Source organism: Podarcis melisellensis (genome assembly GCF_964234715.1).
Source record: "Podarcis melisellensis genome assembly, chromosome: 9".
Classification (NCBI taxonomy): Eukaryota; Metazoa; Chordata; class Lepidosauria; order Squamata; family Lacertidae; genus Podarcis; species Podarcis melisellensis.
Window position 1 is genome coordinate 22,506,292 of NC_138541.1, and position 17,906 is coordinate 22,524,197.

At 44.2% G+C, this 17,906-nt stretch overlaps 1 protein-coding gene across 2 annotated transcripts in view; it reads left to right on the forward strand.

Annotated features, from left to right (window-relative positions):
* The window catches only part of ARHGEF38 (Rho guanine nucleotide exchange factor 38), a 52,915-nt gene that overhangs the window by 12,446 nt on the left and 22,563 nt on the right, over positions 1-17,906 (forward strand). For both annotated transcript variants that reach the window (XM_081924946.1, XM_081924947.1), the window contains exons 3-5: positions 6,208-6,331; positions 12,424-12,571; positions 13,849-13,866. In XM_081924946.1, the coding sequence (XP_081781072.1) occupies positions 6,208-6,331; positions 12,424-12,571; positions 13,849-13,866 (290 nt within the window). The remainder of the gene's footprint in view (positions 1-6,207; positions 6,332-12,423; positions 12,572-13,848; positions 13,867-17,906) is intronic.

The following is a 17,906-nucleotide window of genomic DNA, read 5'->3' on the forward strand; positions in this document are numbered from 1 at the left end:
TCGAGGGTCTGGAGACTGTCCACCAAGGGCGAAGTGGGGTCCAAAGCAGGAAGCTGGGCGTGGTCAGGAACTCCGGAAGAACAGGTCTGGGTGCTGGCAGAAACAGGTTTCCAACAACGTTGCTCCCGCAACCTGGGACCGGGCTGACTGGCCTTTATCTTCTCGGAGGCCAGGGGCAGTCCCGGCCCACAGGTGACCCGCCTCTCCTGGCCTTAAGGCGAGCATTCCTCCTGAGAGAACCCAGTTCCCTCCGCCTCTCTGCCCTGAGCCTCTGCAGCTCAGGAGAGGCTGGAGGGTTACCGGACCCAGGGGGAGGCCCACCTTCCCCTGACAGGGCTGGGAGAGGCGCATCTGTAGGCAATGGGTCCTCAATCACCTCTGGAGTAGATTCATCTGGTGTCTGCTCCTGAGGATCTGGCACAGGTGCAGGCGCTTCAGATTCAAGGCCCTGCCCCGGCTCAGCCGGCCCTGGAGGTGGGGACTCCTGTGCAGGCTGGGATTCCTCTGGTTCAGCCTCTGAATCAGACTCCCAGGCCATCACACACTGTCTGGAGTGAAAACCACGGTATGTACTCAAAGGTAGTGCCGCAGCCTTGACTGAGTTCCATTGCTGAGCAAGCACGGGTTAGGAGCCTCTGAGGAACACTTGCCTGAGAGCAGAATCCACATACAAAGCCTCACAGCCCAGAGGTCAGGCATCCAGATGATCCTGAGCCAAGGGTCAAGATGGAGACCAAGGTAGAGCTGGGGACCAAAGGCGTTGTTTCCAGCATCTGACTACTGCTGAGAGTTCTGTTTAAGAAGTCCAGGGCCAGCGGTTCTCATCAGTGCCTCTTTTTCTGTGAAGGCTCATCAGCTACAAGTGGAGTCGCTCTGACTTCATCCACTTCAGGCTGCTGTTCAGTAGGCGAAGCTGACTCCTGGCCGATGAAGGGTCATGACAAACAGGTAGGAAAGCAGAAGTAGGAGGCCATTTTCAGCCAAAGGAATGCATTCCCTTCCAGGCCCCCATGGGCCAGAAGCAAAAGGAGAAGGAGAAGAACATGTACATTATACAGTTGTACAGTAGGCTAGTTAGTATCTACATACACACAGACAGACCCCTTTCTGCCCTCAATCCAAGCAAGCAAGGGGCATGACCCAGAGTCCAAGGACACGTCATTGCCAGGCAAGAGCACTCAAGGAGAGTAAGAAGCAGGGCTCGTGAAGGGCTGAGGAGAGGATGTGATGTGGAAAGAGTCCTGATCTCCCACCTCTGGGCTTGAAGGGAAGGCCAAGGAAGACCTAAACTAGAAGAAGAAGAGGAGGAGGAGTTTGGATTTGATACCCCACTTTATCACTACCCGAAGGAGTCTCAAAGCGGCTAATATTCTCCTTTCCCTTCCTCCCCCACAACAAACACTCTGTGAGGTGAGTGGGGCTGAGAGACTTCAGAGAAGAGTGACTAGCCCAAGGTCACCCAACAGCTGCATGTGGAGGAGCGGGGACTACTGCTCTTAACCACTACACCACAATGGCTCTATCCCAGACCCCATCCCAGGCCCAGCCTGCAAACATTTCTAGGCCAGAGGCGAGGGGAGGCAATGGACTATCACTGTTATGCTTTCCCCATGTCTCTGCAGTCTTGAGCAGATCCCCGAAAGCCCACCAACCATCAAGTTCCTTCTTCAAGCCCTAGCTGGTCCTACCAGTTTTGCGGAAAATGCGATCCTTCAGCAACATTCTTTCTAAAGCACTGCACTGTTCAGATAAAGTCACCACGGCTCTGTGGACAGCAACTGTGGGAAAATACTTTGCCGAGAAGCAGAACAAGTCCCAAGGGACTGTGGTTTAGACAGCGAAGCTAATGGAAGTGCTTACTACAATTATATCTCTCCATGCAGATTTTACTCCGCCGTTCTGTTGTTCAGCAGGGGCTTCAAAGCTGTCTAGCTACCATTTAGACGGCAACATGCTGTTGTTTTCCCAGAGCTATCAAGGCAAAGCCCTGTTGGGAATCCCAGCATGCTCTGCGGGCAGGAGCTGTTTTCACCTGCTGGAATACAGCAGGAGAGATGGACAAATTGCAACTTGTCAATGATCTGCACCACAATTGCACTCTTATAGCCCACCTTGAAGCCTTGGCACAGAGCATCCACAACTGTGTCACGTTACAATACCTCTTCCTTGACACAACTTTTTTGGGGAGGGGGTGTCGGTCCAGTATAACTTTGAAACATATTTTTGCTGATCAGAGAAAGCTCTATTTTAAACGCCGACACCTAACATGCTGACTTTTCTTTCTGTCTCTGGGTCAATGGAATTCCCGTGGATGGCTTTAAAATAATCATAACATTGGAATTGACATCCCAATGGGAGTAAGACCCATTGAATTCAGTGGTATTTATTTCTGAATTAACTTCCTACACACTGCATGGGATTGTGCTGTTAGGGGGACTACGGCCAAACCTACAATTTGACAGTTGTACCCTCTGTTCGTTTCTTTTTAATAAAGTAGCTACCAACTTATTCTTCTCAGGACAAATCTCAGGAAATCTGTTATTCTTGAATGAAGAACAGAATTGAGCTGAGACTGCTTTGAAGTTTCTTATGCACTGAAAATGTTACTGGGCTCTGTAATCAAACATTACTCCCACTGGCAATTACTGTGGTGTATGATTGTTCCCATTACTACAACGTGCAATTTGATTCTTTAGGGCTGTATTCTGAAAGCGGCTGGGTAAATACACAGTTCTGTTACTAATGAATACTAATGGGCAGGCATGTTTGAAGGTGCTCACCTATCTGCCAAAATCAACACTATTGTTCGCGTCATGCATTGCTCCTTGCTGTATGTTCCACGGTTTTTTCAGGCCGAGTCATTCTCCCTTCATCTTAAAAGGCAAAAACAGATGTGGGCAAAGGAAAGCTGGATTGTTGTTTTCGAATGATTCCAAAGGAACTGTTTTTGATGGGCAGCAGCTGAGAGCATCAGAGAAGCATGCTGGATCAGGCCTGGTCTTACAGGGCCCACCAGAGGCCTGTGAGAAACCTACAAGCAGGATTTCAGCACAATGCACACTCCATGCTCCTGTGGTTTCTAGCAACTGGTATTCAGAAGCTTTGCTGCCTCCAGCCATAGAGGCAGAGAATGGCCATCATGGATGGCAGCCATCAATAGCTCCTCTCTTCTGCCATGAATTTGTCCAGTTCTCTTTTATTTATTTTTAATTTTTATTGGATATTTTTTTACAACATAACACAACCCCCCACCCCCAGTACACAAATCCACCCTCATCAAATGTGAACATGACGTACAGTGAGCATAACGTACAACAATACAAACAACCAAATAAAAGACTTCCTTTATCCTGTATCTGGCCTCCTTATTCACTTCTTATAAACTGTTTCCTTCATGAACAATTTTGAAGATTTTTCTAATTATAAGTTAAATATCCACAAAGTCTCCTGCAGACATTAATCGAAACAAGTCCAGATAGGGCACTGTTTTGTGAAGTGTTCTCTGCATTTCCCCCATGCTTTCTGAAACTCTTGTCTAGTGTGATCTCTAGCCAGTTCAATATACTCTTTATACAGTTTGTCTTGTCATTCCTTTTTTTGTTGGCACAGTTTCTTTTTTCCAGTTTTTAGCAATTAGGATCCTTGCTGCTCCTGTTGCATAGAGGAATATTTTCTGATCTTCTCTTGCTATACCCATGTCCGTTATCCCTAGTAGGAAAGCTTCTGTATTTTTCATAAAGTTATACTTAAACATTTTTTTAAGCTCGTCATATACTGTGTTCCAGAAGCTTTTGATTTTTTTCACAGGTCCACCAAACATGTATAAGTGTCCCCTCTGTTTTTCCACACCTCCAGCACAGATTTGTTTTTGTCTTAAACATTTTAGCTATTATGGTAGGTGTTAAGTACCATCTATAAAACATCTTGATTAGGTTCCCCTCAATACTTCACAGGCTGTAAATTGCTAGTTCTTACTCCATAGTTCTTCCCATGCTGTTAAGTTAATGGTTTTCCCAATATCTAAAGCCCACTTGATCATTACCTCCTTGACCGGTTCGTCTTTGATCTCCCACTCCAATAATGTATCATACATTTTTTATATTGGTTTTGTTGGCTTTGTTTTGTAATAACCTTGGTTTTGTTTTGTAATAACGTTTTTTCTAATAATGAAGGTTCGTTTGAGAAACCATTTTTCTTATCTGTCCTGAACACTTCATGCAATTGATGGTATTGGATCCAACCCGTAAGGTGTTGTTTAATTTCCTCATAATCTTTAATTACCAATTTATTGTCTTTTTCCTTAATCAGATCGTTATATGTGGCCCATTCTAATTCCATATTTTTCTTTTTTTTATTGTAATTGCTTCTAGAGGTGATGCTCACCATGGTGTTTTCCGTTCTAGGAGATCCTTATATTTTGTCCATGTTTTATATAATGATTTCCTTATGACATGATTCATAAATCCCCTGTGTACTTTCCCTTTTTCATAAGCTAAATACGCATACCAACCATAACGCTTATTAAATCCTTCTAGATCTAACAAATCACCATCTTTAATACAATCCACTCTTTTAGCCAATTTAGACAGACAGCATCGTAATATAAATTTAGGTCAGGTAGCGCTAGTCCACCTCTATGTTTTTTATCTGTTAGAAGTTTGTGTTTAATTCTTGGTTTTTTATACTGTCATATGAATTTGGATATCTCTGTCCATGCAGACAGAGATGTCCTCTTCCTGAATTTCCAACCAGGATGCTAGGGTTTTTATTATTACTTCTTTGATATTCTCATCGTGATTTTCTTTTATTCCTCGAAATCTCAATAATAATTATTATTTTTGGTTGCCCAGTCCTCTTTTAAAGCCATTTAGGTTGGCAGCCATCACTGCTTCATGTGGGAACAAGTTCCATAGTTTAACATGTGCTGTGTGCAGAAGGGCTTTCTGTCCTGAATATTCCAACACCTGTCAAATTTGTACCTATTTAGGTTTAGCTTCATTAGATTTCTGATTTAACTTGAAGCAGGGCCAGCAAAGTGGGATGCTTTCCAGATGTTACAGCTCCCATCATCCCTGACCATAGACCGTGCTGCTGAGACTGATGGGACTTGGAGTCCGACAACAGCTGGAGGGCACCACGCTTGCAATCTCTTTATAGATTTTTGTGATTTTTCTCATTACATGTCTTTAATTTTGCCCTTACGCTATTGCTTTGTTTTGTGTGTTTCTAAGGGAGATTCTAGGGATGTGGGTGGTACTGTGGTCTAAACCACTGAGCCTCTTGGGCTTGCCGATCAGAAGGTCATTGGTTCGAATCCCCGCAACGGGGTGAGCTCCCGTTGCTTGGTCGCAGCTCCTGCCAACCTAGCAGTTTGAAAGCACACCAAAAAGTGCAAATAGATAAATAGGTACTGCTCCGGCGGGAAGGTAAACGGTGTTTCCGTGCACTGCCCTGGTTTTGGTGTTCCATTGCGCCAGAACATGCTGGCCACATGAGCCAGAAAAAACTGTCTGAGGACAAATGCCAGCTCCCTCAGCCTGTAAAGCGAGATGAGTGACGCACCCCCAGAGTCGTTCGCGACTGGACTTAACTGTCAGGGATCCTTTACCTTTTTAAGGGAGATTGCCTTTAAGTAATAGAATAAATCAAGTGTATAATTCCTCCTCCTCAATTGTCACCAAGTTGGGTTTTACCATCTTTATGTCTTTGGCATAACGTTTGAACAATAATCATCCCATATCCTGTGGTGTGATGGGTTAGTGTGTCTGGCTATTAGCCAGAAGGTTGGTGGGTTGAGCCCACCCAGGAACAGCTGTGGGCAGGAATCCTGTACTGCTGGGGGTTGAACTAGATGACCCTTCCAATTCTACAATTCTATGATGGACGAGTATCATTGATTTCAGTAGGTCTGCTCTGGATCCAACATATATTCCAATATTTCCTTTCGCAAGGCATCCCCGAAGGAATATCTCAAATAACTGTGTATTTAATCAATGAACTGTGTCAGCCCGAAATGTATTAATTGAAGAAAAACAACCAATGTTGCTCATGCAAGCCATTGTTCCACATGAGAGGATTAATAAGAAGGCTTTGCTGAAACTGCATCTAATGGCAAAAACGGCATAGCAGGGAAGGGTCAGCAATAAACAGCATCCCCTTACTATTTCCCCCCCTGACTGTTGCTGTCCAACATTTGTGTTTCACCAGATTGCTAGGCTCGATGTGGACGGCTTATTTAGCAACATTGAATCCGTCCATCAGATCTCAACCAGGCTGCTGTCATCACTGGAAGAAGCAACGGCGGACGTGGAGCCGGCCAAGCAAGTAATCGGTATGTTTGCTGTCTTCTGTGAGCTCTTCGAGGCTGCACAGAATAATGATAATGCAATAAAACACGCATTTCTCCAGCCCGTGCTTTTTCCCAAGCTGCCATTTCTTTCAATAAATAACTGGAGGGTAAAAAAAGAAACAATTAGCGTTCAGCAAAAGCAGGCCCATAATCATGAGGCCAGCTGTGGATTCATGCGGCGTGGAAAGTAACGATCCTACATGCTAAAGACATGGGGAATAAAAGACGACGTTCGTTGGTCCTCTTAACTGGGATGTCTCTTTACTGACAAACATATAAAGTAGAGATGGGGAACCTGCAAATCTCTAGGTCAGAGCTTTCCAAACTTTTCATGTTGGTGACATACTTTTTAGACATGCATCATTTTGTGACTCAGTAATTCAGGTTTTTTTTGGGACGCGGGTGGCGCTGTGGGTTAAACCAAAGAGCCTAGGACTTGCTGATCAGAAGGTCAGCAGTTCAAATCCCGACAACGGGGTGAGCTCCCATTGCTCAGTCCCTGCTCCTGCCAACCTAGCAGTTCGAAAGCACATCAAAGTGCAAGTAGATAGATAGGTACCGCTCCAGCGGGAAGGTAAACGGCGTTTCCGTGCGCTGCTCTGGTTTGTCAGAAGCGGCTTAGTCATGCTAGCCACATGACCCAGAAGCTGTACGCCGGCTCCCTTGGCCAGTAAAGTTAGATGAGTGCTGCAACCCCAGAGTTGGTCACGACTGGACCTAATGGTCGGGGGTCCCTTTACCTTTACCTTTAATTCAGTTTTGCTAGCAAACCAGAGGTTAAACTAGCCCCTTTCCAGCCCTGGGAGGAGAGCAGGAAGCGTTCACACTATACACCTACACACTGCAGCTAACACATTTGCATGTCATGACACATGGTTTGGAAAGCTCTGCTCTAGATGTTGTTAGGTGCCATCTCTCATGAAGAAGAAGAAGAAGAAGAAGAAGAAGAAGAAGAAGAAGAAGAAGAAGAAGAAGAAGAAGAAGAAGAAGAAGAAGAAGAAGAAGAAGAAGAAATGTATACTCCACCCATCTGGCCAGGAAAACCACAACAGAATATTAAAAACACGATAAAACATCAAACATTAAAATCTTCCCAAAACAGGGCCGCCTTCAGATGTCTTCTAAAAGTTGTGCAGTTCTTTGTCTCCTTGATATCTGAAGGCAGGACGTTCCACAGGGGGATCACCACTACCGAGAAGACCCTCTGTCTGGTAATAATAATAATAATAATAATAATAATAATAATAATAATAATAATAATTTATTTATACCCCGCCCATCTGGCTGGGTTTCCCCAGCCTCTCTGGGCAGCTTCCAACAGAATATTAAAATACAGTAATCCATCAAACATTAAAAGCTTCCCTAAACAGGGCTGCCTTCAGATGTCTTCTAAAAGTCTGGTAGTTGTTTTTCTCTTTGACATCTGGTGGGAGGGCATTCCACAGGGCGGGTGCCACTACCGAGAAGGCCCTCTGCCTGCTTCTCTGTACTTGGCTTCTCTCAGTGAGGGAACCACCAGAAGGCCTTCAGCGCTGGACCTCAGTGTCTGGGCTGAATGATGGGGGTGGAGACGCTCCTTCAGGTATACTGGGCCGAGGCCGTTTAGCCAGTGATCAGGGATGATGAGACCTGTGGTCCAACAACACTTGACGGGCTACAGGTTCTCCCCAGCTGATATAATGCAAGTTTTTAACCCACATGTGTCCGAATAGTGCTAGAGTCAAATGCATCCAAAGTAGCTGTGCCTCACCTAGTCTTCTGTTTTCAGCATGGATGGGGAACCTTCTGCTTGGGCGCTGACTGCATCCCTCCCTCCAGGCCTCCCTTCCTCACCCCAGGCTGCTCCCCTTCCCCCTCCAGACCCCTCTCTTGCCCTGCTTTGCACCCTCCTTGACTGTTTTTGCCTTGACCGTGTCTTTGAACTCAGACATGCTTCCTTCTTGCCTAGAGATGGAGGTTAGAGGGGATGTGTGACTAAATTAGTCTTTGTCATTCCAGCTGCTTCCAGCCAAGCCTTCCAGCTGGTGCATGTGGCCCTTGGAAGGTTCCCTAGAAGGGAAAGTGGCCCTTGACCTGAGAATGGTCCTCCACCCCTTATTTATACCAAGGGCACCATAAAGTTAATGAGCAACATCTCCCTCCCTGCCATCCACCCACCTTCTATTTAAAGACCAGATCATTTTCACCTTGCCCAACAACTGCTTTCTCGCCTCCTTGCCCCCCCTTTTGTTTTTTCAGCTTAACCTCCAGCCTGATTCAGAGTTTCGATGGACTTGAAAGTCTGTTAACTTCTTTGAAGTGATCTTTGAAGTGGTTCCTAAGAAAGATATTACTTTTAGATTGTTTTTGTCTTAACAGAACATGTTGGCTACCTAAATTATTATTTTTGCTTACTTTCAAATGCTTCCTACACCCCTCTTTTTTTTAATTTGTGTAGTTTCATCAAGTTGAATACCCTACCTTGGAAGTTTTTTCAGGGAAAGTGGCTATGATGAGGGGAGAAATGAGGGCCTTTCCCTTTCCAGCTGTCCACCCCCCTCCACCTCCCAGTGTGGGTTGTGCTAAGCGGAGATTTGGGGGGCAGGGAGAAGTGCTCATTTCTCTCCCACAATTGCTACAGCCATCCATCCTGGTTTAACTCCAGAATGCAAGTGGGGAATTCCCCATGTTTAAAAGTTCCTTGTACATAGGAAACCAGCACTGAAAGCACGCCAGTGCAAGTAGATAAATAGGTACCGCTGTGGCGGGAAGGTAAATGGTGCTTTCGTGCACTCTGGCTTCTGTCACGGTGTCCCGTTGCGCCAGAAGCGGTTCAGTCATGCTGGCCACATGACCTGGAAAGCTGCCTGCGGACAAACGGCGGCTCCCTTGGCCTGAAACCCACCCCATCATCGAATTTGACTGGTCCTAACTGTCCAGTTAAGTTTGTTTATGAACACTTATCCTGCAGTCACCCTGATTTGTTTGCAGGGTGTTTATACCTTTTCCCATTAATTATTCCTTCATCCCATACTTTTCAGTTTATTTCCCCATCACTTTCCAAGCCATGAAAAGTTTCTCTCTGTGTGTGTTTTGTTAAGTAGATTTGTCTCACTAGAGCAAAAGAGCCCCTTAATCCGCTTCAAATGAGCTCCCCCTCCCCCATTTTATCCTCACAACAGCCCTGTGAAGTAGACTAGGCTGGAAAGGTGAGGCACAAAGGCAGTCAATAAAATAAATAAATGCACAAACCTAACGTTCTTGAATCCCTCCTCCAAAATACATACAGTCTGGAGGCGCTTTAAAGAATTGCTGTTTGAAGCAACCTTCAGGTTTCTGCAACATCCAAGCGTGAGCTGACTAGGTGAGCCTGGTATGTTGTTGTTGCTTAAAAGAGGAAAGCAAATGATGTGAGTGGTAGAGAGCTCTCTCTTTGTATATCTGAAATATAAAGGACATGGCCCCATTTAGCCAGATTGTGGACGCACACTGTCTTTAATGAAAGCTGCACATTTAACCTCTTGTCGGTTGAATTCACCCCCTCCCCCCTCCCTGGTATCTGCCATTCATCGCAGTCATTAGGCACAAAAGAAAGTCAGAGGATGGCTGGAATTAGCCAGAAGCCTAAAGAAATGTACAATAGGGATGCACTCCTTCTTAGACGAAAGTAATGTTATTTGCAAGCCTTTAAGCAGCTGACATACCAGATGAGGCTGTGTTTTGTTCTGTTATAGTTCAGCATCTCTCTCTCTCTCTCTCTCATTTATGAATCACTTTCTATGACAGATCTTGAGATGTTTCCACAATAAAGAATAAGGACAACAAGAACGTCCACAATGAAACATGCATGCAACAATTTAATTCATAATAAGATATAGACATTTGGATATAAAAAACAACAACAGTTATAACAATTTCATACCCACTGTAGAAATCAACTGGCATCTGCATTATATATCTAATGGGCCTTACTCTTAATAGGATAAGGGTGGGGCTGTGGTCCATGCCATTGAGCCTCTTGGGCTTGCTGATTAGAAGGTCGGTTGTTCGAATCCCCACGACGGAGTGAGCTCCCATTGCTCTGTCCCAGCTCCTGCCAACCTAGCAGTTTGAAAGCACACCAGTGTAAGTAGATAAGAAGGTACCGCTGTGGCGGGAAGGTAAACTTCATTTCCGTGTGCTCTGGTTTCTGTCACGGTGTCCCGTTGCGCCAGAAGTGATTTAGTCATGCTTGCCACGTGACCCGGAAAGCTGTCTGTGGACAAACGTCGACTCCCTCGGCCTAAAAGTGAGATGAGCTCCGCACCCCATAGTCACCTTTTACTGGGCTTAACCATCCAGGGGTCCTTTACCTTTACCTCACCTTACCTTTACTCTTAATTATATCATATACTTAAATGGGAAATAGTTTCATTTTGTTTGCTGTTTTCTCTTACAGCCGAAGAACAGGGCTGCCTTCTCCTCCCCCCTTCTTCTTTCCTTCCTTTCCTCCGTCTTGCTTCTATGACTTTAAGAGCAGTCTTGCATGCAGAAGTTCAGCAGGTGTGTTCTGTGTGTCAGGTGTTGAAGGGCAGGATAAAAAGCACACATTATCTCAGCAGTGCAAAAAGGAAGCACAATTTCCTTACGCTTCCTCTTTTGTACTTCCCTGTAATATTCAAAGATGGAAATGCAGTATGAAAAGTTTCCAAATGTTCAGTTATTGTGGGGAAGGGAAGAGATATAAATCTTTAAGTGTCTGTTGGTGGTTCCTGCCATGGCTGAGCTGCATGGCTCATAAATACTAGAAGCTGTGACTCAAGCCTGTGGAACTCCATCCCACCTGAAATTCGACAGGCACCATCCTTGCTGAACCTCAGATGCATGACCAATACTTTCTTTGTTCCAGCAGGCATTTTAAGGTAGACTTCAGTTTTATGATGAGTTTTTATTGCTTCATCTTCTGTGTGGTTTCCTTTTTGTTTTTGCTTTTAGAGCTTAGAATTGATAATGATTAAGCAGGATATTAATGTCTTAAACAAAGACAATAAAAATAAAACAAATATTTTTGAGTGCAAATATAGCCAAGGGCTGCTAGTCGTGATGGCTGCATCTGCTATCTCCAGAATCGGAGACAGGATGTCTCTGAGTGCCATTTTGGGGCTGTTACCTCATGCCCTGCTTTTGGGCTTCCCGTGGGCAACTGATTGGCCACTATGGGAAACAAAATACAGTGGTACCTTGGTTTTAGAGCAGCTTAGTTTATGAACAATTTGGAAATAGAACGCTTCAAACCCAGAAGTAGGTGTTCCAGTTTGTGAACTTTGCCTTGGAAGCAGAACATGTTCCGCTTCCTATTGAGTGTGTTCCATTTATAAATTAAGTCCCCCTCTGCTAATCAGAGGCTTTCTGTTGAATCTATCGGCTACTGAGCACCCACACAACACAGAGGAGCTTTTGTTTTTGCTAATTTTTTTGCATTTTTGTTTGTGTGGCTTTTTCATTTTTTTGACTGTGATTTGTTCTTCGTTTTATGGGACTGACTTGTGACTGTGGCTTGTGTCTTTGTTTTTGTGACTGTGTGGAACCCAGTTCAGCTACTGATTGATTGTGTGACTGCAGAAATAGATAAAAGCCCCCATCCAAACAATGGCTATCATCACTACACACACACACACAGAGAGAGAGAGAGAGAGAGAGAGAGAGAGAGAGAGAGAGAGAGAGAGAGAGAGAGAGACTACAACTTCCACCATTCTTAGCAACGTAAGAATGTTGGGTCAGACCACTGGCCCATTTTAAAGGTCCCAGCATATAGCAGATAACATTAGAAGAGTTAAAATGCACTTTGAAAGCTGCTTTGGGTTTTAAAATGTATAGATAATGGAGCAAAAAGAGAAAACCAGCAGATCTTGCCCAGGAAGGTATTCATATGCAACATTCTTGGTGACACCACCAAGAAGTCCCTGTCACTTGTACTGCAATATAAGATCTCGTGATGGGACAGAGAGCAGGTCTTCCATCAAGGCCTGGCAGGTTCAAATATTTGAAGCAGACCTTAAATTGTCTGACGTTGTGCTTTTTTCATCTTCTTGGCTTTTTTGTTTGCACTTTAACAGGGCAAGTGTTTTTGCAGATGAAAGACCTACTAGAAGACACGTATAAAATCTACTGTTACCAGCACGATGATGCACACGTCCTGCTGGAATCCTACGAAAAGGACGAAGAACTGAAGCAGCATATACGTGACTGCCTACTGTCCTTAAAGTAAGAACTTTTCAAATGGTTGTTTCCATCCCTTGCTCACTGCCTGTCATGGGAGAGCTTAAATGGATATAAAACAAAATATCTCCTATAAATCCAGAGTTTTATGGCATTTACTAGGAACATACACTTATGCTCCTTTCCTGGAAATATGAATATATTTCACTGTTATTAGAGGGATCCCAAATGGAAAGAATATCCAAGATGCCACCAAAATAGGCTTTAAAAAAAAATAGGTTGCTTCAGGGAAGCACCATCTTAAACTGAAGCATTCCATCTTTTAATGCACTGAACACATCTGTGTCTAAATTAAATTATCACCATAATAAAATCCTTAACCCTCATTTTGTAAAATTGTGCATAAGTATATTGGGGCTTGTCTTTGCTGCCCCCCCCAAGCCTTTTCATTATGGTCCTTCCCGTTACAAACTGCTTTTTCAGGAAGCTGTAGGATCAGATTTATTGGAACTTTTTGGCTTCTGTGTATAACCCCAGAGAATCTAGAAAAGCCTTCCCAGATGCTTTAGACTACAACTCCCGTAATATCTGACCAGGCAGTCCAAAACCTCAGAGCTGCACCAGATTGGGGAAGATTAATTTAGGACATATGTAAAAAAACAAAAACAAAAAAGCCTTAGTAGCAGGCTGCCTTATTATTTTGGTAGTGATTGAAGTGCAATAATGCAGTTGATTTGAGTATTCCTTGAAGTTAACACTGTTTGCTCCCAAATCCTAAACATGTCTACTCAGAAGTAACTCACACTGGTATAGTTTGGACATAACAGCTAGCCATAGTTTAGTGTTGCAACAATAGGCCTAGGCAAGTATCTGGTTCGCTTGCTTCTCCTTCCTCCTGCTGCATGGCTACAAGGAATAGTTTGAAAGCTTTTAATTTTTAGCTTATACCGTTGGCCATATCTCCTGAACTCTAACTTTGTTTAATGTTAACTATGATTGGTTAAATCAGTTTATCTTTTTAAAGTATGGTTTAAGAATCTGGCTTGTTAAAAAATCCGTAGTTAACATTAACCACAGTTTAGGGTACGGATGTTACCCTAAACTATGATTAATCTATAACAGAAATGAAAGCTTTCAGTCTCCTCTTTGCACTGGAGCGGGGTGCTCAGGAATCAATGCTTACTGCACTGTATCCTTGTAAAGAGAATGTTTTAGCATTACATGTGGACTTGGCCATTTAAATCAATATAATGAAGATCAGACTGTTAACAGATCCTTCTGTTTCTCTCTCTCTCTCTCTCTCTCTCTCTCTCTCTTGGCAGAAAGATATATGAAGAAGGGTATGTACCATATTTCTTTTTTGTTATTATTATTATTACATTTTTACCTTGCTAGCCAGGGCTGATGGGAGCTGCAGAGCAAAACATCTGAAGGGAGGTGGGTGAGGGACAGCAGGGGTGAGGAACCTATGGTCCTTCAGATTTTGTTGAGGTACACATCTGGAGATGCTGACTGGGGCTAATGTGAGTGGGAATCCAACAGCACTTGCAGCATGTTTGGGAAATGGGTATGATTCATTCATTTATTCATTCATTCATAAATTACATCCCACTTTCCCCCTTCAAAATGAAGGTGAGCCTAAGTAGTACCAGAACAAAGCATAAAAGCAAGAATTACATTCAAAATAATTTGACTGGTTTTTTTTAAAGGAGATATTTATAGGTGGATTTTATTGTATTTTATGTTGAAAACCACTTTGATATATTTTATGAAACTGCAGAGAATAAAAACTCAAATACATAAATAAATCTGCAGTTCCAAAAACCACTGGTTGGGAAGGGTACAATATTCTTCTGCTGAAGACCCTTGGGACAAGAGGACTTGAGCTGTGGCTTTGCTGCTTCACGTGTCTCAGACATTTCCCCCTGAAATTCCAGATTTCCAGCTGGAATTCTACGAAAGCAGAGACTACTGTTCTCTTCCTCTTAGCCCTGATATTTGTGCCATTGAGCAAGATGCAAAGGAGCAAGGGGACAGTTGACGGGGTTATTTTTAGCTGAATTTAAAGCAATGGAAATGGCTTTTGTGCAGTCTTCATCAGGCTGTCATCTCGGGGGGGGGGGAATATGTTATGCTGCCAGATTGATATCTGACTGATCCATGAAAAGAGTACACTGGGCTGGAGGTTGGGAACGTGAGACCAGGGGTTCCAAAATCAGAGGTGATATTGCGCCCCTGGTAGAGCTGTCCAGATTGCGCCCCCTAGCCACTGACAAATTAGCTCTTCTTTCCGCCTCTCCTCCAACCCCCACCTCAGTTCAATTCACCCTCTATTAAAAACCTTTTCTTATGAGGCAATAATCAACATTTTTATTTATGGACATATTTTAAGCCAATTTTGCTTCCCCCCCTTTCGCCTGCGCCCCTGGCGGGGTCCCACCTCACCACCCCCTAGCTACAGCCCTGTCCAAAATGGTCTTGTAGGCCACTCCATACATTTCTCCCCAGGCCATACCTCCACTCTAGGCCACACCCCTTTATCCTAGCTCATACCCTTCACTGGTCCTACCCACATGCCCGCCTCAAGTGCATTGAACTGTGATAATGCCTCTTTCTTGCTATTCTTCATGCTACTGGCTGCAGTGTAGCTTACTGTACAGAGGTATGTGTCACACCTGTTGTCCTGCCCACTTTTTTTGCCTCAGGCTGAAAATAATCCCCTCCAATGCACTGTGGATGAGTTTTCTGGGGATCTACAGGAAACTGAATGTCTGTGTTGAATGAATGGGTCCATCCAATAGATTCCTCTTGGATGGGATGAGGTAGAAATTAAAAAGTTTCCTCTCCAGATAAAGATCAAGAGATTCTGAGTGAAGATTGTGGAGCTTTACACAAAAGACAAGCCATAGACACCTCAGGTTAAGTACTTAATTCGTTCCAGAGGTCCGTTCTTAACCTGAAAGTGTTCTTAACCTGAAGCACCACTTTAGCTAATGGGGCCTCCTGCTGCTGCCGCGCTGCTGCACCACGATTTCGTTCTCATCCTGAAGCAAAGTTCTTAACCCGAGGTAATATTTCTGGGTTAGCGGAGTCTCTAACCTGAAGCGTATGTAACCTGAAGCGTATGTAACCTGAGGTACCACTGTAAAAGAGAGAGAAAAGCCTGTGTGTGTGTGTGTGTGTGTGTGTAAGAAGAGCACAGACTTGCCACAAATTGCTTGAGCCGCACTTCCACAAATTAATGTGCGCTTATCACCTTCAAAAACAGATGCCATAAACTGTGAGTTGCACATGGGATGTAAATTGGTCAATAATTCATCAGCAATTACCTTTCAGAGGCCAGTTTATGGATGACCCCATGGTGGCTGAATAAGGGGGACCCATGAAACCTTCTGGCTTTCACAATCCAGGCACAATAACAGTCCCTGTTCTTGGAAACCCTAATGAGCATTTTAGCTTGTGGATTCCTGGCCTGGAAACACCTGCCTCCAAGACATTTCAGCTTCACAGTAAACCTTTCTCTTGCCTCTGTGCCGAGCCCCATAACTCACAGCAAAGGCAGCAGATTGGCGATTATAGCAGAATAAATACCTCTGTGAGATCTGTGAATAATTTTTTGACAGTTGCACACAGAAATAATATGTGGCCACGATGAAATCAGAATTCTTCTGAGGATAGATGTTTGCCGCTCAGTTTAAGCAGGGAGAAATATTGTACTTTCTTGCATGGTAGCAGCTCCCCCAAGCTGTCAAGCTAAATTGCCTGGTTCTTTCTCTGCCCATATAACCGTCGCTGAGTTCAATGCAGAGCTGAATTAGCCTTTAGGCTAAGTGCGCAGTGGCGTAGCGTGAGGGGTGCAGGGGGGGGGGGCCAGCCGCACCGGGTGCAACATCTGGGGGTTAGGGTTAGGGGGCGCAAATCCACGGGTTAGGGGGCACAAATTACTTGCCTTGCCCCGGCTGCTGACAACCCACGCTACACCACTGTAAGTGCGCTGTAGTGCGAGATCCCAGCTAGTGTTGTTCCCTAAACTGGGATAATGTACCAGATAACTTCTCTATGAAGAGAGAGAGAGACTGTGCTGTCCCATTTGCTGGACTCCTCTAAAACTATTTGCAGCTTGGAACATATTGGTTCATCACTTATCACATAACAAGGGAGCAACTTCCCCAGTTGTGGGAAAGTTTAAAATACTGGTAGCCTATTTGGAATGAGAAGCAGGACGCCATAGGTAAGGAGATTCATGACTGAATGTTGCTCCTGCCTTAGTTTATTATTATTATTATTATTATTATTATTATTATTATTATTATTATTAACAAAATGCCCTTCATATATAAAATAGAGGAAACATCCCCAAGCAGTGACTAAGAGTCCCTCTAGATTAGCGTTCTTCAACATCAGGTCCCCAGTGTTGTTGGACTACAACGTCCATCCCTAACCAAGGGCTAGCATGGCTGAGGATAATGGGAATTGTAGTCCAACAACATCTGAGAATGAACACTGCTGTATAGATAAACCAATTATTCATCATTCATCGCGATTTGCTTTTATAAAGCTTATGCAGTGGTTAGATTATGCCCAGTCCTTATTGAGCATTCATTTCAAATTGTTTTTGGAGTGATCATACAACAATGAGCGTTCCTCCTAAATTCCTCCTGATTTGCTTGCAGAGTGTTTATAGATTTTCCCATTAATGATTTGTTTATCTCACATATTTCAGTCGCTTTCCAAACTGCAGAAAGTCAAATTAAAAAACAACAACAACTATACTTGTTGCATTAGAACAGGGATTTCCCATCATTTTGACCTCTGGTCCTGCTAACTAGGGATGATGGGAGCTGTAGTCCAAAAAGAGCTGGAGACCCAAGTTTGGGAAACCCTGCATTAGACCAACAGGACTCCTTTAGTCCACTTTAATTGCACAGATGTAAAGTTCTCAGTTCTCAGTGGGATGCAGGTGGTGCTGTGGGTTAAACCACAGAGCCTAGAACTTGCCGATCAGAAGGTCGGCGGTTCGAATCCCTGTGACAGGGTGAGCTCCTGTTGCTCGGTCCCTGCTCCTGCCAACCTAGCAGTTCGAAAGCATGTCAAACTACAAGTAGATAAATAGGTACCGCTCTGGCGGGAAAGTAAACGGCGTTTCCGTGCGCTGCTCTGGTTCGCCAGAAGCGGCTTAGTCATGCTGGCCACATGATCCGGAAGTTGTCTGCGGACAAATGTCGGCTCCCTCGGCCAATAAAGCGAGATGAGCACCACAACCTCAGAGTCGGCCACGACTGGACCTAATGGTCAGGGGTCCTTTTACCTTTAAAGTTCTCAGTATGGGCTTGACTTGTTCCCGCAAAATACTTACAGCCGGGTCGGATCAATATGTTTA